At 58.1% G+C, this 21,209-nt stretch overlaps 1 protein-coding gene and 2 long non-coding RNA genes across 8 annotated transcripts in view; 2 read left to right on the top strand and 1 right to left on the bottom strand.

Moving 5' to 3' along the window:
• The first annotated feature begins 2,822 nt into the window (after nt 1–2,822).
• Nucleotides 2,823–21,209, top strand: part of LRP5 (LDL receptor related protein 5) — a 119,871-nt gene continuing 101,484 nt past the window's right edge. For 4 of the 6 annotated variants that reach the window (XM_021082720.2, XM_021082719.2, XM_021082723.2 and 1 more), the window contains exon 1: nt 2,823–3,034. In XM_021082720.2, coding sequence (XP_020938379.2) covers nt 2,947–3,034 — 88 coding nt within the window. In that variant the 5' untranslated portion in view covers nt 2,823–2,946. Of the gene's footprint in view, nt 3,035–3,385; nt 4,849–21,209 lie in introns of those variants that run through there. The other 2 variants (XM_085010556.1, XM_085010555.1) reach the window with 1 other exon arrangement.
• Nucleotides 6,707–10,627, top strand: LOC146405035 (uncharacterized). Its single transcript, XR_014836776.1, has 2 exons — nt 6,707–9,341; nt 10,574–10,627. It is a non-coding gene; the product is annotated as an uncharacterized LOC146405035 (long non-coding RNA).
• Nucleotides 7,591–8,545, bottom strand: LOC146405036 (uncharacterized). Its single transcript, XR_014836773.1, has 2 exons — nt 8,216–8,545; nt 7,591–7,751 (listed from the first exon to the last, which is right to left on the bottom strand). It is a non-coding gene; the product is annotated as an uncharacterized LOC146405036 (long non-coding RNA).

The following is a 21,209-nucleotide window of genomic DNA, read 5'->3' as shown; positions in this document are numbered from 1 at the left end:
TCATTTTCCTTTCGGTTATTTGTGTAACAGAGCCCAGGGTCTCATTTTCTCCGTGTCCCTTCCCAGATTTAGAACCTCGACTTGAACTTTGGACCACTGACGTAACGAATGTCCCTCTAGCAGAGTCCCGATGGTGGGGCCACCCTGGGCCCCCTTCCTCTCATCCCCACCGCCAGAGCCCTTAAGGAATCCCACTAGGTCTTCCTGAAGCATCCTGAATCCAGCCCTTCCCGGCCATGTATGAGCCTCCTACCCCCTGCCTGTCCAAGCTGCTGTCTCTCCTGGCTGCTACCACAGGACACACCTGCTGACCTGTCACTTGCAAACTCCCTTCCTAACAATCGTATTCCCTCACGGCCGCCAGAGTTTTCCCTTTATAAATGCACACAGTATCTTTCTAGTTCATTCATTCATTCATTCAACATTTATTGAGCACCTACTATGTGCCAGGCCCTTGTGTAGGCTCTGGAGGGATAACACATGAAACAAAGCAAGCAAAACTCTCTGTTTTTGTGGAGCTTGCTTTTTTTCCCTTTCTTTCTTTCTTTCTTTTCTTTTTTTTTTTTTTTTTGGTCTTTTTAGAGCCACACCCATGGCATATGGAAGGTCCCAGGCTAGGGGTTGAATTGGAGCTACAGCTGCCGGCCTACATCACAGTCCCAGCAAGGCAGGGTCTGAACCATGTCTGCGACCTACACCACAGCTCAGGGCAACACCAGATCCTTAACCCACGGAGCGAGGCCAGGGATCGAACCTGTGTCCTCGTGGATACTGGTCAGGTTCGTTTCTGCTGCACCACAATGGCAACTCCTATTCTTTTTTTTTTTTTTTTTTTTTTAATTTATTTTGGAGTTCCCATTGTGGTGCAGCAGAAACGAACCTGACCAGTATCCACGAGGATGCAGGTTCCAACCCTGGCCTTGCTCTGTTGGCTGGGGATCCAGCGTTGCCGAGAGCTACGGTGTTAAGTAGCAGATGCGGCTCGGATCCCATGTGTGGCTGTGGTAGGCTGGCAGCTGTAGCTCTGATTTCACCCCTAGCCTGGGACCTTCTATATGCTGTGGGTGTGGCCCTAAAAAGAAAAAAAAATTTCATGGAAGTATAGTCGATTTAGAATGTTGTGTTAATTTCTGCTGGACATCGGTTTCTATTCTGATTGGTGTGGGAGCCATAGCAGGTTCCTGAGCAGAGGAGGGATGTGAGCTGACTTGTTTTGATAGGCTCACGCTGGCGGCTGTGAGTTGGGGCTGAAGGGGGTCAAGGATGGAAGCAGGAGACCATCGGGGGCTGACGTGACCCAAGCCGGAGTGGTGATATGGGAGGTATAAGAAGTCTTAAGAGTTTGCCTCCGTTTTGAATGTAGAGTCAAGAGGAGGTGCAGCTGGGGCTGGGCAGAGGGTGGAAGAGAGGACGCAGCAAAGCTTGTGCTGCTTAAACTCCTAAAAGGCGTCCCACCGTCTTGGGATAAACTCTGGAGTCTTTCTCCAGGTCTGACATGCACTGGCCCCGGCTGGCTTCTCCTGCTGCTCCATCCGCCTCTGCCTGCTCCTGCCCCAACCGTCCCCGCCTCCCTAAGTCAGAATTCCCCAGACCTTGCAGCACAGCACCCCTCCTTTTTCATGGCCCTCCTTAATATGTTAATGGTGTGTTGGGTGTTGGTTTTGGTTTTAAATGTATCTATTTTCTTGTTTTTGTCTCCTTCCCTAGGATCTAAACCCCATAGGACAGAGACATTCTGCCTGACCACTAGCTTTGTCCTACAAGGTGTCACACCTATATGAAGAACGCATGCACCCATGGACTGTGCTCTTCCCAGGAGTTACCGTTATTTCTCCGGGCACCTGCAAGGTAAGCATCGCTCCCCCGATTTTATAAGGAAGGAAAGTGTCCCGGCAGAGGTTACATTTGGACCTGCCCAAGGCACACCTGATTCTAGGAAGCGGTAGGACCCGAGTCTGACCTTGGGCCTGTGGATTCCAGAGCGTGTGCTGCCCCTTCCCAGCCCTTCCTGGGCCCTGAAGCTCAGGTGGGCACAGAGCGTGGGGTGTGGGGGGGGGAAGGGAGGAGGGGGTGAAGTGGGGGTAGGTGGGGTGGGGGAGGGGTGTGCTCAGTGCCAGCTTGTTGAATGAATCGCAGGTAAGGTCTGCGATCCTAGAGGCCGCCTGCAAGCACATGGGAAGAACGGCGTATTTGCCGCTCAGGCTTCATTCAGGTACAAGGAATGCAGAGGGTTTTCAGCTGGTTTAAACAGCAAACCTCAAATCCTCCCTACTGCCCGCCCGTGCCGCTGTCCCTGCCCAGCGCGGACTCCCGGTCGCCCTTCTCTGCTCTCCCCTGTGACAACAGGTGTCACGGGGCCCGTTCCGCCCGGACCCCGCTGGGGCAGCTGCGGTCGCGGGAAAGCGCGCAGACCTGGCTCGGGGCCCTGGCTTGCAACCCCGAAAGTGCCGCACCAAGTGCCCTGGGGCAGCCCCCTTCGCAGCCCCGCCCCCGTGCCTCAGTTTCCCCATCGGTCAAGTCCGCGCCCGCCGCTCTGCAGGTGACACACCTGCTTCCGGGGCTCCATCAGCCCCGGGGCCCCGCGGGGTGGAACCGGGCGCCCGACCTCGCGTCCCCGCGGAGCCCCGGCGCCCGCCTCCGGGGGCAGGGGGCGCGGGCAGCGCCGCGGGGCCGGCGCGCGGCGGCCGCCGGGCCGCGGGCGGGCTGCGGGGGGCGCCCGCGGGAGGGCGCGGCCGGCGCGGGGGGCGCGGGCGGGCGGCGGCGGCGGCGGGGGGCGGAGACGCGGCGCGGCTTCCGCTCCCGCGCCTCCTCCCTCCTCCCCCGTCGTCCTGGTCCGCGGCGCCCGAGGGGGGAGGCGGCAGGCGCCGGGAGCCGCGCGAGGAGCCGCGGCCGCCGCGCCATGGAGCCCGAGTGAGCGCGGCGCGGGCCCGTCCGGCTCCGGACAACATGGAGGCGGCGCCGCCCCGGCCGCCCCCGCCGCCGCCGCCGCTGCTGCTGCTGCTCGCGCTCTGCTGCAGCTTGGCCCCCGCCGCGGGTAGGTGGGCGCGGGCCGGAGGGACAATGGCCCGGGCGCCCGGGCGGCTGGCCGGCCCCGCGGCCAAGTGCGCGGCGCCGCCGCGGAAGCGACTTTGCAAGTTGGGGGCGAGTTGGGGCGCGCGCCACGGGTCCCCGCCGCCTCCCGCTGTGCCTGCCGCCCGGGGGCCGCGCGCGGGCCCTTTGTCTCGCCCGCCCGGGCCCCTCCCGGGGACGCCGGGCCCCGTGCCGCGGCCCGGGCCGGCGAGGACGGCGCGCGGGCGGCGCCGACCCCGCCAGGTGCGGCGCGGGCGGGTCCTCACCTGCCCGGGCCCCGGGGCGCGCTCGGAAGCGCGGCCGCCCGAAGTGGGCCGGGCGAGGCCGTGCGGGGACCGTGCGGAGCCCGGCCCGCGGGCGGGCACGGAGCGGGGACTTTCGGCCCAGAGGCAGGCCTCGCCGCGCTGCGTCGGGAACTCTTTCCCGAGCCTGTTTCCGATGGCCGCGCGGCCGGCCTGCGAGCTCCGGGAACTGATTGAAGTTGCAGAGAAAGTTCTGAGTCCGGCGCGGGGCGGCCTGGCCTGTGCCGCTGCCCCTTTCAGCTGCGTTGCTGTCGGTTTCCCAGCGGACTGACACCTGCCAGGTGTCCGGACGACCCGTCTGGCCGCTGAGGCCCCAGGGACACGCAGCCGGTGCCCACCCCGGTCGGGGGCCGGCTGCGTGGGGCCGCCGCGCGGGGTGACGTGGTCCCAGCGCGCGGCGTGGGGCCTCGGCTGTACACAGCCTTTGGGAAATCGGGGACTGAGGACCTTTCTGTCCAACTTTTGGTGTGTCCCAAGGGGTGGAGTTGAGGTCAGGAGGACTCAGGAAACTAAGCGCCTTGTGAAAAGCTACACATGTTCTTTTAATTTGGAGATTGCCATGTGGTTTTTGAAGCAAGCCTCTTGCTACCTAAATCATGCTCTTCCGACGTGAGTGTTTTGCTTTGCTGGAGTGTGGCCGGCCAAGTGGACACGGGAGACCTGCGCTCTCCAGGCTGCTGTTCTGCTGGTGGCCGTTGGGGGTAGGGTGGGGGGCTCGGGGCCCTTTGTTTGGGCCTCTTTAAAGCAAACAGCTGTCTCCCTGAATATTTCCAGGGGGGACACTGCAGGGAGCTGGCCTGGCCTGGCTCTGAGGTCACGTTCCCCGCTCTGCAGCCCTACCACTGAAGTTTGGGGGGGCCGAGAGGGATGGTCGCCTTAAGTCCTCCTGCCCCCCAGCCCGAGCTGGGAGACTCTTGGCACTCTCACCCCCAAATTTGCCTGGCTCAGAAGTGTTTACATTCTTGGCCCCTCCGATACTAGCAAAACAAGGTGACGACAAAACAGTGACAGTATCTGGGTACTTCAGGCCCCGCTGCCGCTTCTCCTTCTGGAAATGCCTGGATCATGGAGGCAAAAGGGTTTTTTTTGGGGGGAAGATGTTTGTCTTAAAGGTGGGGTTTCTCAGCCGGCAGCTGCGCCGCTTTTCGCTTGGTTGCCGTTTTTTGGAGGTCCTGGGGCCTTGGGGGTGATGTCGCTGGGCTTGAACGCCTGTCCCGCGGTTCCAGCCCCCGAGGACCCCGAGGAGAAGGAATCACGTCTGTGGAGTTCAGCTGTGTAGGCGGCAAAAATAGAGTTGATTATTTTAACATTAGGAAGCGTGTCACCGTGAGGTTTTTGGAGCGCCGGTAACGTGGTCGTCTCGTCCTAAAGTGGAACACAGAGGCCGGCTCTTTCTGCAGAACTGTTTCGACTGTTCTTGATATGCCATGTCCCTGATTTCTGTGTTAGATTTATGCCTCCGACCCGAGTGGAGCCGGTAAGTTGTGAGCTAATTATTTTTCCTGATTGCTTCCTGTTGCAATTTGAAGCGGTGAGCCCACGGAAATGCCTTTGTTGTAGTGGTCCCGGTGCTGGGAACGTCCTGCCCCAGCTCCACTGGCCAGGCCTCTCCCCTTTGACCCCCCCTGGGCTCTTGCTCCAAGACCGCACACTGCCCCCACCCCCAGGGGGGTTACTGCAGATGCTCACTGCCTGCCCACTGGGCAGGCCCAGCAGGTGGGTGCTGAGTGAACTAAATGCTGTGGAGGGGCCACTGAGTGTCCCCCTAAGGGCCCCTCTGCTTCTCCGAGCAGGGCCCACGTGCCTTTAACCCTCCCGTTCAGTTCTAAGAATTTGCCCAGTCCACCCGCATGATCCAGCATCTGCTGTGGAGATCCTGTCGTATTTGGAGCCCGTTTAATTTCAGCTGCACTGTGTCACCACTCAGGCATTTAGCAGAATTTGCACCCGGGGGTGGGGGCGCCGGGGGGGGGGGGGTTAGGGGTGGAGTGTTAGGTGAGGACTCAGCCTGGCTTCCCGTCCTGCAGCTTGGGCTTGCCAGGGCTCAGGGCGGGGGCTTTGGGTCTACACACTCAGCAGCTGTTTGACCTTGGACAACTCTCTTAGCTTCTCTGTATTTGCACCTGTCCCCCCCCAACACACTCACGGTTGGGGGCATTAAATGTGGTGTGTGAACCTCTTAGCACTGTCCCTGGCCCAGATGAGGGGTCGGTGGTGACAGAGTTGTGCTACCTGTTGTGTAATGGGGTCCTTGATCTTTCTGGCCTGGAAGGTCTAGAAGCTGTTTACACAGTCTGGAGTTTTCCCCTGCCTGGGACCTTGGACGTCCAGTCCTCTGTCTGACACTGGGTGAAGGACCTGGTGGCAGTTAGCCATGTGGGCAGAGCCTGAGTGTCCATGTCTGATCCCAGACTCGCTTGTAGGGGCAGCTTGGGCTGCTGACTCCACCTTTGTGTGCCTCAGTTTTCTCTTCTGTAAAATGGGCATAAAAACACTTCCTCCCACTAGTTCAGTGGGCTGACACACCCCTGGCAGCTGTATCATCTCTTATTATTGTTGCTGCTACTTTTAGTGTCTGGTACAGTGTGATGCACTGGGGATAGAGTGGGATAGGATGAGATTGAATAGGATAGATGGGGAAAGAATGGGATAGAGTGGGACAGGATGGGCTAGGCTGGGATAGGGTGGGATAGGATGGGATAGGTGGGAAGGAATGGGATAGGATGGGATAGGATGGGATAGAGTGGGATAGGGTGGGATAGGGTGGGATAGGATGGGATAGGCTGGGATGGGGTGGGATGGGATGGGGTGGGATGGGATGGGGTGGGATAGAGTGGGATAGGGTGGGATAGGGTGGGATAGGCTGGGATGGGATGGGATGGGGTGGGATGGGATGGGATGGGGTGGGATAGGGTGGGATAGGATGGGGTAGTGTGGGAAGGAATGGGATAGGGTGGGATAGGCTGGGATAGGGTGGGATAGGCTGGGATAGGGTGGGATAGGCTGGGATAGGGTGGGATAGGTGGGAAGGAATGGGATAGGGTGGGATAGGATGGCAGAGGAGGCCGGCCTTTGCTTTCAGGGTGTCCCTGTCAGGGGAGGGCAAATAGAAGCTGAGTGTGCAGCTGTGGGAGAGGCGGGCCCAGGGGCTCCCCCTCACAGCGCCCTGTCCTCAAGGACCGGGTGGTCTCTGCTAAAAGAGGCCAGATCGTGATGCAGAGTCTGGATGTAATCCAGAAGGCCGTGGAAGCTTCTGGAGACTTGAGCTGGGGGAGGAGATAGGAAGCGCAAGCTGGACTCAGGTCTGTCCTAGGGGAAAGGTGCTGGATTGACCCTTTTTTTTTTTTTTTTAAATTGAGGTGAAAATCACATAACACCAAAATTAACCATTTTAAAGAATCCAGTTCAGTGGCTCTCAGTACATTCACACTGGGGGGCTGGTGCCACTCCTATCGCGACACAGAAGGTTTCCATGCCCCCAGGATGAAGCCCCTACTCACTGAGCAGTTCTCTTGCCGTCCATCCCCTGGTCCCAGCCCAGGTGGCCGTCGGTGTGCTTTCTGTGTCTGCGGCATTGCCTGTCTGGACCCTTCCCGTTCAGGGAATCAGTCGTAGGATGTGTTGCCTGTCCTGGCTGGCGTCTGGCGTCTTGTTTGGCGCAGTGCTTTCGAGGTGCATCCAGGCCGTAGCAGCCCCAGCCTTGGGGAGCAGCGCTCGGCCGCTCCCTCTCGGGCCTGACCTTGCTTGGGGTCTGCTCTCTGCAGGCACAGACACACGGGCTGGTGGCTGCTCGTCCGGTGGGGTTTGGACAGTGGAGGCTGTTTAAAGCCGGGCCCAGGAGGTGGACGGGTTTGCCTTGGAGACCGGAGAGCTGATGGCGAAGGGCCAGGGGACGAGCTGAGGGCCAGTGCTGCCTCCAGGGAGGAGGGGCCCCGGGGTGGACCCAGTGCCGTGTTGGATCACAGAAGTCCTGGGAGGAGCGGGACATTTGTGGCTTATGAGGCCTGGGGGACAGTCCCTTAACACACTCAAATTGGGGCTCCAGTGGGAGCGAGGGGCTGCATGTAGCTCTTCCTCTGCGGGCCGGGGACACGTTTGCTCAGGACGCAGTGGCCCGTCTGCTCTGTGGGCGCCCCGGGGACCATGTGGGTCCAGGCGCTGCTGTCACACAGAGGCAGGTGCAGGCAGGCGAGGACGCAAAGAGCTGGCCCGCAGGTCGCCTCAGCTCCAGAAAGTGGTTTGCTAGCTCTTGGCCTCAGTTTGCTCCATCTGCACAATGGGGCCGGGGGCGTGTACCTTGCGGGGCGCTGGCTGGGGTTCGGCGAGGCAGCATCCGTGAGGAGGAAGCTGGAGAAGGACCACGGTGGCAGGGGTTCCCACCTTTAAAGTTGAAATCCCACATGTGACCATTCCCACACATTTTAAAAGATTTTTCCTTTTTTCAGAAAAACTGAAGTATAGTTGTTTTGCGATGTTGTGTTAGTTTCGGCAAAGTGATTCCGTTGTTCATGTGTGTACGTCTGTTCCGTTTCGGATTCTTTTCTGTTGTCAGTCATTACAAGGGACTGAGTCTGGCTCCCTGTGCTCTGCAGTGGGGCCTGGTTGTTTATTTTACACATAATAGTGTGTATATGTCTGTTACCTTCTAAGAGTCTGAGGATCAGACTCCCAAACATCCCAGCGGGGGGCTGGGAGGAGAGGGGGAGGTGTCAGGGTCACTGTGATTTGTCCCCGAGGAGTGTGCTCCAGCAGGAGCAGGCCTGGTCGCTGTCCCTCCCAGGCGACGGGGCGGTCCTGGGCCCCTCGGCCGTGTGGGGCCGTGTGCCCTTGACCGCGTCCGTTACCTGTTCTCCAGCCCTGGGCAGCGCTCCTGAGCCCGCTCTTGTCCGTCGCCAGGTCAGGGGCAGGGACCCGCGGCTGGCCTGGCTGCGGGCTGCGTGTTGCTCAGGCTCCAGCTGTGGTGGCGGCCGTGTGGCTCAGGGACCTCAGGTTCTGATCACGTCTGCGTCCGGAATCACAGTCCACTGTCTTCTGTCCCTCTCACTGGGGGTCTCTTGCCCAGGACCCCAGAGGAAGTTGTCCTGGTGACGTCACCGCCGAGCCCTTTGGAGGCTGGAGGCGACTGTGCTTTCTGCGTATTTTCTTGTTTGCTTTCTCGGTCGCCGTTTGATTCTGTGTGGGTTTTGGCAGTGCTTTCAGTTTGCCTCGATGCAGCTTTTCTAGTGGCGGAGCTGCAGCAAGGAGGTGCCGCCTCTGCCAGGCCCTGCCCCCTGCTCCTCCTCCGCTGGGCTGAGGGGCTTCCCCAGAGGTCCGCCTGGCTCCATCCCCAACCCTCTGGGACCCTGCGTTTGAGGGGTGGAGTGGGGCCTCCTGAGGCTGTGACAGCCCCCGGCTCTGCCATCCAGCCTGCTTTGCCCTCCTCTTAAAAAGAAAGAAAGAAAGAAACCCTTTCATTTGGCTGCAGCGGCGGCACGTGGATGTTCCTGGGCCAGGGAGGGAACCCACGTCACAGCAGCGACCTCAGCCACTACAGTGACGATGCCAGATCCTTAACCCTCTGTGCCACCAGGGAACTCCCCCTTTCCCCCACGCTTAAGTATATGAGTTGGTGGCATTAACTACAGTCACAGGGTTGTACAACTGTCACCACCATTTCCAAAGAGGTGTTTAGTACCCCAAGCAGAAACTGCTTTTACCCGTTAGGCAGCCACTCCCCATTCCCGGTCCCCACCCCGGGGAGCCTCGTTGCTCCTCTGCCGGGTCTGGGACTTTGCCCTTTCGAGGTGCCTCCGGTTGGTGGCATCCCATGGTGTTCGTCCTTTTGTGTCTGGCTCGTTGCGTGTAGTGGAATGTTTCGAGGTTCATGCATCCTTTTTCTGACTGAATGGCCTCCCGTGGTGTGGACAGGGGTGCATGCTCTGTGTACCCACCCACCTGCAGTGGGCACTTGGGTTCTTTCAGCCCCCGGCTGTTGGGAATGAGGCCACTGTGGACAAGGGCGTGTAAGTGTCTGTTGGAATCTCTGCTTCCGCGTGTGTGGACACAGGCGGAGTGGAGTCGCTGGATCAGAGTGTGGCCCTTCTGTACTCAATTTCTGAGGCATCGTGAAACTGGCTTCCCCAGCGGCTGTACCCGTTTACCTTCCCATCCGCGGCACACGGGGCTCTCGGTTCCTCTGCGTCCTGGCTGACACGAGTGACTTTTCCTCTTTGGGGTTCTCACTGTCCTAGTGGGTGTAAGGGGTACAGTCTATTTTTTAAATGTAAAACATACACGAATACATAGAAACGACTTTCACCGCATGGTGCCTCTTTCTGGGAAAGACCAGTGTCCTTTATGGCCTGTTTTGTTTTTCTCCTCAGAGATGACCACGCCTTCAACACATAGTTTAATGTGTAATTTATTTTTTGCTTTTTTTTTTTGCATATGGAGGTTCCCAGGCTAGGGGTTGAATCGGAGCTACAGCTGCCCGCCTACACCACAGCCACAGCAATGCCAGATCCGAGCCGTGTCTGCGACCTACACCACAGCTCACGGCAACGCCGGATCCTTGACCCACAGAGCGAGGCCAGGGATCGAACCCGAAACCTTATGGTTTCTAGTCAGATTCATTTCTGCTGCGCTACGATGACGGAAACTCCATTAAAAAAAAAACCTAAGTAGTATTTCATAGTATGGGTCCACCGTATTTCATGGCTTTTACCCGGCTTGGTAGCATTTAAGTTTTTCCAGGCTTTATTGCTGTTACAATAAATGCATGACACTGAACAGCATTGCCCTGTATGTGTGCCCATGTATACAATTATTTCTGTAGGATGCCCTCCTTGTCAGAGAGTGTGTCTGTTTATAAAATGTCAAAGATGATAACTAATTCTTCCAAAAAGTCCGCACCAAATTACACCCTACCAGGCCTCTAGGAGGGTACCTGCTCTCCCCTCTCCAGCACTGCATATCACACTTCTGTTTTTTTAAAAATAAATTTGTTTAAAAAGCGTAACACATTTCGGAGTTCCCATTGTGGCTCAGCAGTAACGAACCTGACTCATATCCGTGAGGATGTGGGTTTGATCCCTGATCTCACGCAGTGGGTTAAGGATCTGGCGTTGACCTGAGCCGTGGTGTAGGTTGCAGACGAGGCTCAGATCCTGCGTGGCTGTGGCTGTGGTGTCGGCCGGCAACTGTAGCTCTGATTCGACCCCTAGCCTGGGAACGTCCATATGCCAGGGGTGCAGCCCTAAAGAGACAAAAAAGAAAAAGTTAACACATTTTGGTTTGCACCTCTCTCATTCCTAGCTTATTGGCAATTTTCTGTAAATCGCCCATGCTTGGCCTGTTTTCCCTGGGAGTTGCTTATCTTTTTCTTATTGCTTTGTGGGAACGCTTTATTTGGTGTGGGCATTAATTCTTATATTCGTTCTGGATTTTCCTTCTGGTCTGGAGCTATCCTTTCACCCTTGTTTTTTGGTGGTTTCTTATCATAAAGACTTTAGACAGTTTCAGGTAAGAAAACTCAGTCTTTTCCCGTAGGGGTTCTGAGTTCCATGCCTTCTCTACCCCTGGATTATAAATGCATCTTTATTTTCTTCCTGGGCTGTTGTTATTTTGTTGTTTTATATTCAGGCATGATTTTGTCTGGTTTTTTTTTGAGTTGGGGGGAGGATACGGGATGAGGGAGGGATCTGAACGGTCCCCCCGGTAAATGGAGAGGGAATTGTCCCAACACCTTGATGGCATGGCCCATCACACCCTCATTCTTTTAAAATGTCACTCTTTGCCGGGCAGTGTCCCCATGTGCTCGGCTTTTTGTACTGGAATCTTCTGTTCTGCTTTGTTGACCTGTAGGTGTCTTGCTGTACCAGCCGGTGTTGTTTCAGCCTCTGTAGCATCACAGTCTATTTTGAGGTCAGTTGTGCAATTACCTCTTCATTGTTCTTTTCAAAAATTGTGTTGATTCTTCTTGTGCATTAACTCTTTGGGGCTAAACTTCAGAGTTAGCCTGTGAGGTCCGATCCTTTGATCTCTTGATCGGGGACAGTAAATGGTGACCTTCAACAGGTGTCAGAGTGCTGGACTTGAGAGGTGCTGTCCAAGGGGCAGGCTGGTCTCTGGCTATGGAAATAAATTCATCTGCCGCCGGGATGGAGCTGGTCTTTGCACTTTGGGTTCCCATTTGCATGTGAAGTGCTTCGGAGGTGACGTGGCTGCTGGATTGCCTGGGACACTTCTGCTTTCTTGCTCCTGCCAGCGTCTGCAAAGCCAGCGCTAGTGCAGCAACTTCCAGTGCTGGCCTGAAGGCAAACGTAATTACTGCATAAATGATTGGCTCCCCTCCCCTCGTTCCTTCCAGAACAAAATGTGGGCAAATTTAATTTCTTTCCTGGGCTGCACCCCTCTATTAACCCAGGTGGGGAGGCGGTACCTGCCAAGCAGAACTCTCAAGAAATTGCTCAGTGGGCGTTAAAAGCTGCCCAAGTGCATGGCCTGGGCCAGGACACCTGAGCCTGGGTGGGGTGGGGTGGGGGGGTGTTTGCCTTCCAGACTCGCCGCTTGCGAGCAGCTGCCACCTTGGGCTCTGCCCTGAAAGGAGCAGGCATTCTCTGATGGGAGCCACAGGGATGTTGTCACCGCAAGGTGGCTTCACAGCAAGGTGTGTCCTTGAGCTTGCTTTTGTGGGGGAAAGGCCAGCTCTCTGAACTCTCCCCAGAGTGCACCTGCTTCCCTGGCAGAGACCGAATGGGGGCGTCTTGGTGGGCGGGCGCTGTCTTGGCCTCCTTGGATGCCTCCTTACTCAGGCTGGGCGCAGTGGGCACCTTCGATGCCTGTTTTTCTTCCGCTCTCCGGATGTGGGCCCTTCTCCTGTACCCAGACCCCTGGCTCTGAGACCCCTTCCCTAACCCACAGAAGGCTAGATTCTGGGTGGTGGATTACATCAGCTCCTAGTTGGTCTCTGCCTTCTGGAGCCTTCCCCATGCCTATTTATCTTTCTGGCCAGGTTGATTTTCCTAAAACTAGTTTCATCATGTCCTTCCCTTTCGAAGACAAACTACTCTGGTTTCTCCGTGGCTAAAGTTGGAACTTTTTGGAGTTTCTCGTGGCTCAGCGGGTTAAGGATCTGGCATTGTCACTGCAGCGGCTCCGGTCACTGCTGTGGCATAGGTTTGGTTCCTGGCCTGGAAACTTCTACCCGCTGCAGGCGAGGCCAAAAAAATGATAACGTTGGAACTTTTGGGCTCAGCATCCCATGCTGCCCGGACCTGGCATTAGCCCTCTCCTCTGCTTCTTGGGGTGAGAGCTTCTCCGGGCAGGTCTCCTCGAAGTCCAGAACCTTCCACGGTCCACCTAGCCCGAGAGGGCCTGGGGGACAGGTTGCCTTCATCCTCGTCCTTGCGCCCCTGGCCTGGTGTCTGGTGCGCGGTAGGGCCTCCGTGTAGCTGTCGTGAGGATTCCCGAGACCTCGCTGGTCCAGGGAGCAGATCCTAAGCATCCTTGCTTCCTCTGGCCCCTCGCGAGCGCCCGCACGCTTCCCAAATGCCAGCCTGGCTGTGTGTCCAGATCAGAAGCTGCATGACGAAGGGCTTCTGGGGCCAAGTGTGGGACCCCTTCCCCAGTTAGAGCCTCTATTTCAAGGTACGGACTCTAACAAGGCCTGCTACAGATAAAGCTGGTCTTTATTTTACTTCGAGAGGCCCAGGGCATCCCAGACGCACTTGGCCGTGACATCTTGGGTCCCAGTAAGAGCTCCTCGCCTTCCACAGCCCAGACTGAGGTGTCGCGATGGGGCTTGGCACCCGCATCCTTCACCCGTCGTTTCTGTCATTTTTCATAAAACCGTATAACGTTTTCCATCCTACCAAAAAAAAAAAAAAAAAAAAAAGAAAAAGAAAGAAAAGAAAAGAAAAAAGTAGAAATAATGGCACAAGAATTTTTATGCTAAAAAAGGTTTTGGTGCTTTGGAGGCACAACCCCCGCGTAGGTAGCTGCGTGAGGGATGTTTTTCATGAGCTTTCAGGAATTTCAGCATTAAGAGAACCTTGACCCTTTAAGGTTGGCCCCTCGAGCATCTGAAGCGTGTTCCGGTCACATTGTCCCTGCCTGGGTCTCCGGGGGAGTTTGCTCAGCGTCTGAGCCCTCGGAGCCCACGCGGTGTGCCGAGGCCACCGTGGGCCTGCGCCACTGCCCTCTCCATCAAGAGGCCCATCAGCTGGCTGTGACCGCCCCAGCCTGGGTCCTTGCCTGGCTCCCCGCTGCAGTGAGGACCCACGAGCTGCTGTCCACCTGCTTGGGGTGCCACCCGGGAAGGGGTGGCCTGTGTTGGCTTTCACGGCGTCGCCTGGGTGTCAGCTCGTGGGCCTGAGATGCGGGCCCTCCCGCCCTGCTGGGGGGCATCCCAGGGCAGGGACCCGTGGGTGCACCCCTGCCCGGAGAGCGTGGTCCTGGTCACCTTGGTGCAGGCGGTGACCTCAAGGCAGCTGGTCTTCCACCTCCTCCCTGAAGACACTTGAGCTGTGAGCCGTTCAAGATGCACGGAGGCTGGCTCAGGGCCAAAGAGCAGTTTCGGTCCTTTTGGCTGCCCTGTCTAGTGCTTAAAAATCTTCGCTCTGTTTTGAAAGGTTTTCTCCTTCCAAGGAATGTACACTGGTTAAGTAGTAACCTTTTCCGCTCAGGGATCCAGACACACATGGTCTCCGAGCCGAGCTGGTCCGGGTTCCATAGACCCTGCCAGGAGCAGAGGCCTGCGGGCTTTCCATCAGCCCCTCACTGGGGAGGTTCCACTTAGCTTTTCTTGGAGCCAGCACACCTCATGGCCCCTTGCGCTGCAGACCCGGGCTGGAAATAACTGACCTGCTCCAGGATCCGGGTGAGTCTGGCCAAGAGGTGGGTGCCAGGCTTCAGGCAGCGCCCCCCACCCCCGCCCCCGGCTCCATCTTCGAAGACCAGCTCTTTCTGCCAGGTGCTCCTGTGTCTCTGCAGGGCCCCGGTCTTAAGGCCACTGGCCTTGCTTAGCTTCTTGTTTTCCTACTCGGTGTCCCGCCCTGCCAGGGGGTGGGGGGGGGAGGTGGCTGAAGGTGGGGCCCCAACACACCCCCCCCCCCCCCCCGATGCCAAAAGGGTCACCTTAGGGACTTTGGACCTGGCAGGGGAGGGTGTTCCAGACTCTCTGGGGATTTAATCGCTAAGGTCTCCTCTGACTGGCTGGGATCCCAGGGCGTGTGTTTTCAGTGGCGAAGCGGAGAGGTTGGGCGTTTTTCCAGGTCTTATCAGCAGAGCAGGAAGGTGACACGGATGGGGCGCCCAGTTAGATCGAGTTCTGATCTGTGGCCAGTGGGGTCCTGTACCACCAAGGGACGTGCTTCGTTAAAGCGTCACCCACCCTTTCTTTGTAGGTATGAAGTGGGCCTCGTTCTGTTCTTGCCTGCCCGTAGTGCCTGAGGCCAGCTTGGTCACCACTGGGCACTCCCGAAGGCCACCCCACTGTGGCACATGTGACATGCTGTGTGGTCCCCTCCAGTAGCTACGTCCAGCACTGGCCTCGGAGCAGACCTGCTGGACAGAGGATGCACTGAGCCCCTGGCCTCCTTCCCCGTGCCCCCCTCCCCTCGGTTTGCTATGAACAGCTGAGGGGGCTACCAGAGGAATCCCAGCAGCCAGCCTGGGGGCCCTGGGGGCTGCCCGCCCAGCCGCCCCGGCCTGGAATCCCAGGGCACACGCGGGCCCCCTCCCACCTGTTCCGGCTCGGCTCACATTCCTGGCTCCTCTCCCAGTTCTGCAGCCTTGGACGAATGAGCTGACTCCTCTGGCCTCAGTTTCCCCACCTGTCAGGGGGGTGATGGCCGGGTCCCCAGTAGACATGCCCGAGGATGCCACGAAGGGAGGCTGTAACGGGCTCAGCACGGGGCCAGTGCCCATGAGCCGCCAATAATTATTAGCTATTGAGGTTATTATGGGAATCGTAATTGTGGTTCTCTGGGGAGAGGGCCCTCGGGGGATTCTGGAGTCAGGCTCAGGTCCAGCTGGAAGCTGGCTTGGTGGGAACCCCTTGGTCCATCTCTGAGGAGAAGGGGAGTGTTGAGTTGCATTAATCGCCCCCCGTAGCCTGATTGCTCCGGGGCTGGTTTGCTTCCTTGCCGCGGTCAAGCTGTTGTTCCTTTTGTAGCTGGAAGCCTGGGTGATGGGGGTCCAGGAGCCCTGTGGCAGGGGGCGTGCGGGCAGGTACGGAGGGCGGCCGTCTGTGCAGGTGTTCCAGCTCCACCCCGCCTCTCCCTCCGTGGAGGGCATCGCTGGGGACCCTGCTTCCTGCTTCGCTGTGCCTTTTCTTCAGGAAGCCTGTTCATGAGCCGGCCCAGCCGACTCCCAGGGTCCCCTCTGGCGGGCGGGCCAACCAGCAGCCCCCTGGCATCACTGGTCTGCCTGCCTTTCCCCTTCCTACCCCCCAGCTTCCCCCCTGAGGGCAGAGGAAGGAGCCAGGGAGCCCATTCTTCACCCTCAGACCAAGGTCCCTGTTCCACGTGGGACGCAGGTGGGCAGCGCCTCTGCCCCGACTGCTGACCGGCTCTGTGCTCAGGAGGCGCTTGCTCCGTGTTTACGGAGAGGTGCGGGTAGCCCCCCCGCCCCCCCGCCAGCCTGTGGGATGGGAGCAGACCCCGCAGCCCTGAGCTCCCAACCGTCCCTCTGCACCTGCCCAGGTGGGACCAGCCTCCTCCTGGGCTTGGGAGGCTCCCGGCTCCCAATGACCCCATGGTTGCCTCCAGCCTGGAGTCACTTAAGCCTCCAGCAGGTGTGCGGTGGCTTGCTCCTGGGTGCCTGTCACAGAACCAGCCCTGGGGACAGGATGACAGGCAGACAGGCCCTCCATCCTCATGGCTGGCCCAGACCTGACCCTCGGCTGGCGGTAATGGTGCCCCAGGTGAGGGCAGTGAAGGGCCTTCCTCGCGTGCCCGCTGCCAGCATGAGCCCCTGGATCCCGTCTTCCCCTGGTTCAGGCTCTCTTTTGGGGAAGCACGGTGGCCTCTCTCCCCACAGCGTCATCTTCTGGACGACGATTCCTCCAGTCCTTCCACCAGCTCTGGAGGCAGGGAGGTCGGCCTCATCTCCCTGGTCACTGATGAGGCTCAGAGCAGGGGCATGTGTTTGTGGAGTGACCCAGCGAGGGGCACCCCCCGCCCCCGACTCAAGAAGCATCCATCTCCATCACACTGGAGACATAGCTCCGTGCCTAGAACCTGAGGGAGCCCGTGGTCCCTGTGCGGAGGGCCCTGGGGTTATGTGGGGTGGGGGGAGTTGGGCTCCTACATTGCTTTGTGGCTTCGGCGCATGGCTTGTCCCATCCTACAGATGACAACACTGAGTCTGAGGTGCGGGGGATGGTTCTCTTCCCGCCCACCTGGCAGGTGGGGACCTGGAGTGGAGCCCCAGAGGTGAGCAGGGGGGCCGGGCTCGCCCTCCAGAGCCATCCTGCTTTCTGGGCCGAGGACCACCAGGCTGCAGCATGCGTCTCTGCTCCCCGAGGACTGGGGGCTCGACCTGGAGGGGCCACACTCCTCCTGGGAGGGTCCTGGCAGCACCTCGGGGAGGTGGTCTGCCCCCGGGTGGGTGCTGCTCCATCGTCCAGCCCTTTGGCAGAGGGCCCGGCATCATTCACGTGCTCTGTTAGGTGAAATGAGTGGATTTCAAGTGTGAAACCAACCCGACCCTTTGCTCTCTGGTCCCTGATGGGCTGGGGGTGTTTTGGGCCCCGTTAACTGGTCCCCCTGTGCCTCAGCCTCCTGTTCCATAAAATGGGGTGACGGAGTCCCACCGCCTGTGAGGACTGCGTGGTGGGTCCCGAGAGCAGCTCACTCATGGTGCGGGGTGAGGGAGGGGCCCCGGGGAGGGGAGGGGGCTTCTCCAGGTCTTCTCTCTGGCCGGTCCGCTCCATCTTTACCTACCTGCCTGCAGGATCCCCGCACAAAGGAAGAGCTCGGCCGGGACCCTGCCAAACCCAAACGGTGGGCTTCTCCACGTCCTTAAGTCGCTCCAGACCCGAGGCTTATCTTGGTTCCCAAGATAATCAGTGTTGCCCCTCCGCTCCGAACTTGACAGGTGGCCCCAGACACACATAAAATAGTTGGAACCCAGAACTGCCAGCTCCTCGGAGAATGCCAGTGCCCGAGAGGCTTCCGCAGGGACCAGGGGGCAAGAGGCTTGAGTTTTCTCTCACCTGATGGTTTCCACCAGTCCCCTTCTCTCTGCGGGACAGGGGAGTCCCCGGCGCAAGGCCTTTGTTTGGCTCCTGGGCCAGCCTCTGGGCCTCGGCTGCCAGGTGGCCGCTTTTTTCCAGGAACAGTAGGTCATTTGAAAACAGAGCCTCCCCATTTTGCCCCGTAAAAAGGAGATTTTGGAGAGTGGTGGTCAATTTGGCACATCTTTCTCCTTCTTCTCTTTTTGCAACACTTAAAGAAAATACAAGCCGGGACAAAGGTATGTTTGTTTCTGAAGTGTGTTTCCTCTCCCAGAGGTTCTTCGCTGCCAGTTCCCAAATGCGTTCTGACCTCAGCTCTCCAGTTTCCTTTCTTGGGGGCAGAACAATGAGGTCTCTGTAACCGCACGGGGAACCGGCCTTCCTTGCCCGTGGGCACGAGGGAGGTGGGACGGTCCCACCTTCCCCCACCGCAGTGGAAACCACCCGTCTGTGCCAGCCTGGTGAGAGGCCCTGGCCGACTCTCAGGGGCCAGCTGCTTGCTGGTGGGGTGACTTGAGAGTTGTGACTTAGGGACACTGCAGCCTGCACGTTCGTCCCCGTCCTTGACTGGCTCTGTGGCCTGGCAGTAAGTTCTTGTATCTGCATTGGGTTTGTGGACTCTGGGACTCGGTCCTCTCTCTGTTACCCGGAGTTGATCTGGCCCCTTTCTGCTGCTTTTTGTCTTTCTTGCGTCAAATGCTGGTCTGGTGCCAAGGGCAGGTCCCCGGGACCCAGTGCAGGTGCAGAGTTGGCTGGAGAGCCAGGTAGAGCCAGGTGGGCATCCTGAGAGCCCAGGGGGCTGCAGGGCCTCTTCGTTACTTGAGACAGAGGGTTCGTGTACTCCTTTGAGGAGCCGTGAAACACACACACACACACACACACGTAACAACCCTGAGAGGTGCCTCCTTGGTTGATTTCCACCGACTGCTAAGAGACTCTGAAAGCTTGCACGTCGAGCAGTTCTGCTCCTGGTCTCCATTGAGAGCCATCTCTGTGGGATCACTTTATTTGAAGTGTGCATTTAGCAAAAATCTTGACTTTTTTCTGATCAATGCATCCTGCCTTAGAACACCTGAGATAGAAACCTCTAGACTTAATAGATAAAAATAGCCAATGTTTCTTGCACCTTTACAGGGCACCAGACTGGTTGGAAGGAATGTTCATTGATTGACTCCTTGAATCCTTCCGGCCCTTGTGGGGGCTGAGTGCTCTCATGACCCCTGTTACACAGACGAAGAAGCTGAGGCCGGGGGAACCTGAGGAGCTTGCTCAGGGTCCTGCAGGTTCTATAGCTGCTGAACTGAGGCCTCACCCTTTAATTGCTATTTGAATTGCAGAAGGGTTTCCTATAAAGGGAGTTGGCTGAAGAGCCCCCAGTGCATTTTAATAAATGAGCCCCCCCCCCCGCCAGACCTCCCCCTCTTCATTTAACAGATGAGCAAATGGAGGCCTAGAGGGGGTGGTGCTATGAGAACCCCTCCCCGGTGGGGCTCCACCTCCTGTATGAAGCTGGGGGGCCACCTGCTGTGGGTTTAGGTCGAGGCCTTGGGACTTGGGCTGAAAGCCGCTGACTCGCCTTCTGCCAGAACGGACCAGCCGTCAGCCCCCGGGGCCCGAGTCGGTCCCCATCCCTGGACCGGGTCTCTCCATCGTTGCCTTGGCCTTGGGCCACTTCCGGGAGCCTGGCCGGCCAGGAGCTGTGGAACCGAAATGGCATGTAATCAGAATGCTATATTTTGTCGAAAATAAGAATGTTAGTGATGGGCTGGTTTCTGGCAAGTCACACGGGGACTCGGAAATACATATTTTTCCTGCTCTGCCCTAAACCTTCTAATTAGTGCAAACGCGCATTCGCAGACATAAATCAAATGTCACATTCCCTAAAAACTTGTCCTAGGTGTCTGCGTGGGTGACATCCCACAGTTGCTAAGTTAGGGCTCGCCGAGTGGGTGCGTGTGCACGTGTGTGGGGGCGCGTGTGGGTAGGGGCGTGTGCGGGGGGCGGGGCGGACAGAGGTGAGCCCCCCCGGCCTCTGCTTCCAGCCCCCCACCCTTGCAGCGCCTGCACGGCCACTGCCTGCGGTGGACTCTGTGTATTTGCCTAATCTATTCGTCGTTATGGGGGAATGGCTTTCGGGGAGAAGCGCTTCCCCTCGCAGGAAAATCCCCGCCGTTCAGGGTTCGGTAACTGGACCCCGGCTTCCACCACCGCTGGGTCCCCGTGATGGACTTGGTTTTGGAAAAGGCACCTGTCTCTGGTGACTGGCCCCAGCGTGGGGTGTGTTTTCCCCTCCCTGGCATTTGGACTGGACACCAGGCAACGGCTGTGGACCAGCTCCAGGGGCCCAGTGGGCTTCTGGCCGGACGCCAGCACGAGGCCTGAGGTCCTTGGTTGGGTCACCGGTTCTGTGCCGTGTTGGTCGTGGGATGTGGACAGTGCCCTGGAGTCTGTTGGGTCATTTGGGTCCTGGATGGTTTGCTGGGAAGCATTTCCTTGTAACCAGATGGAGAAAGCCTCTCCATCAAGGCCGGCAGCCACTGGCCATGGCCAAAGGGGCTCCTTGTAGGCAGCTGCCTGTGCCCTGGGCCTCGGTGGACATTGGTCCCCTTGTCCGTGAAAAGCGGGGGAGGTGTGCTGAGCTGAGATGGCCAGTAGCTGAGGACCCTGGGTTTTTCAAAATGTGTCACTGGGTCAAGACTCAAGACTGCTTGTGATACATGGAGGAGTCCTGGGGTGTGGGAAATGAGCGAAGTTTCTCACTGCAGGACTTCTCAGAGCCTTTAGAAGGATAGTCACGTGCCCTCCTCTGTCCCTCTCTGCCTCAGTAGCTTAGACAGGTTGTGGAGAGGGGGTGATGACCTGTTCCATGAGCCTGGTTGTGCCCAGAGTGACACGTGACATCACTGGCACTGTTCTTTACTGTCACCTGAGATTTGGGGTGGCTTCTTGGAATTGTTACCGCTGGGCCATGGTCCTCTCACTCTCCGCTGAGTGTGGGGGGCAATCCGGTGTCGAGTATGAGTTTTAAAGTCAGAGGAGAAGTTCCCATTGTGGCTCAGTGGAAACGAATCTGACTAGCTTCCATGAGGACGCAGGTTCGATCCCTGGCCTTGCTCGGTGGGCTAAGGATTCGATGCTGCTGTGAGCTGTAGTGTAGGTCTCAGACGCAGCCTGGATCCTGCGTTGCTGTGGCTGTGGTGTAGGCTGGCAGCTACAGCTCCGATTAGACCCCTAGCCTGGGAACCTCCGTATGCCGTGGGAGCAGCCCTAGAAACACGCACATACACACACACACACACACACACTAAGTGAAGTGAGAGGAAGCTCCCGGCCGCTCTCATCAGGGGATTTAGGTGTGTCGGCTTTTCCGTTCTTCGAGGTACATGTTGGTCGCTTTGGGGCTTTGTGCCCTCAAAGGGATTCAGGCTAGAGTCCCCAGGGTGATGTGTGGCCCCGTGGAAGACAGTGGAGGGCAGAGCCCCGCTCAGGATCTGGAGTGCCACACCCCCGCCTGCCAGCTGTGGTGTGGCCTTGCTACGTGACCTTGGCAACTGATTGGAGCTTTGGATACCTTATCTGCTTTAAAAAAAACAAAAAACTAATTGCTCCTCTCTCGCTGG

Source organism: Sus scrofa, chromosome 2 (assembly GCF_054392235.1).
Source record: "Sus scrofa isolate SSC_HxYL_T2T_F1_AM1 chromosome 2, Sscrofa_HxYL_maternal_Yorkshire_Landrace_v2.0, whole genome shotgun sequence".
Taxonomy (NCBI): domain Eukaryota; kingdom Metazoa; phylum Chordata; class Mammalia; order Artiodactyla; family Suidae; genus Sus; species Sus scrofa.
The sequence above is the reverse complement of the archived record's forward strand: the minus strand, read 5'-3'. Positions and strand labels throughout refer to the sequence as shown.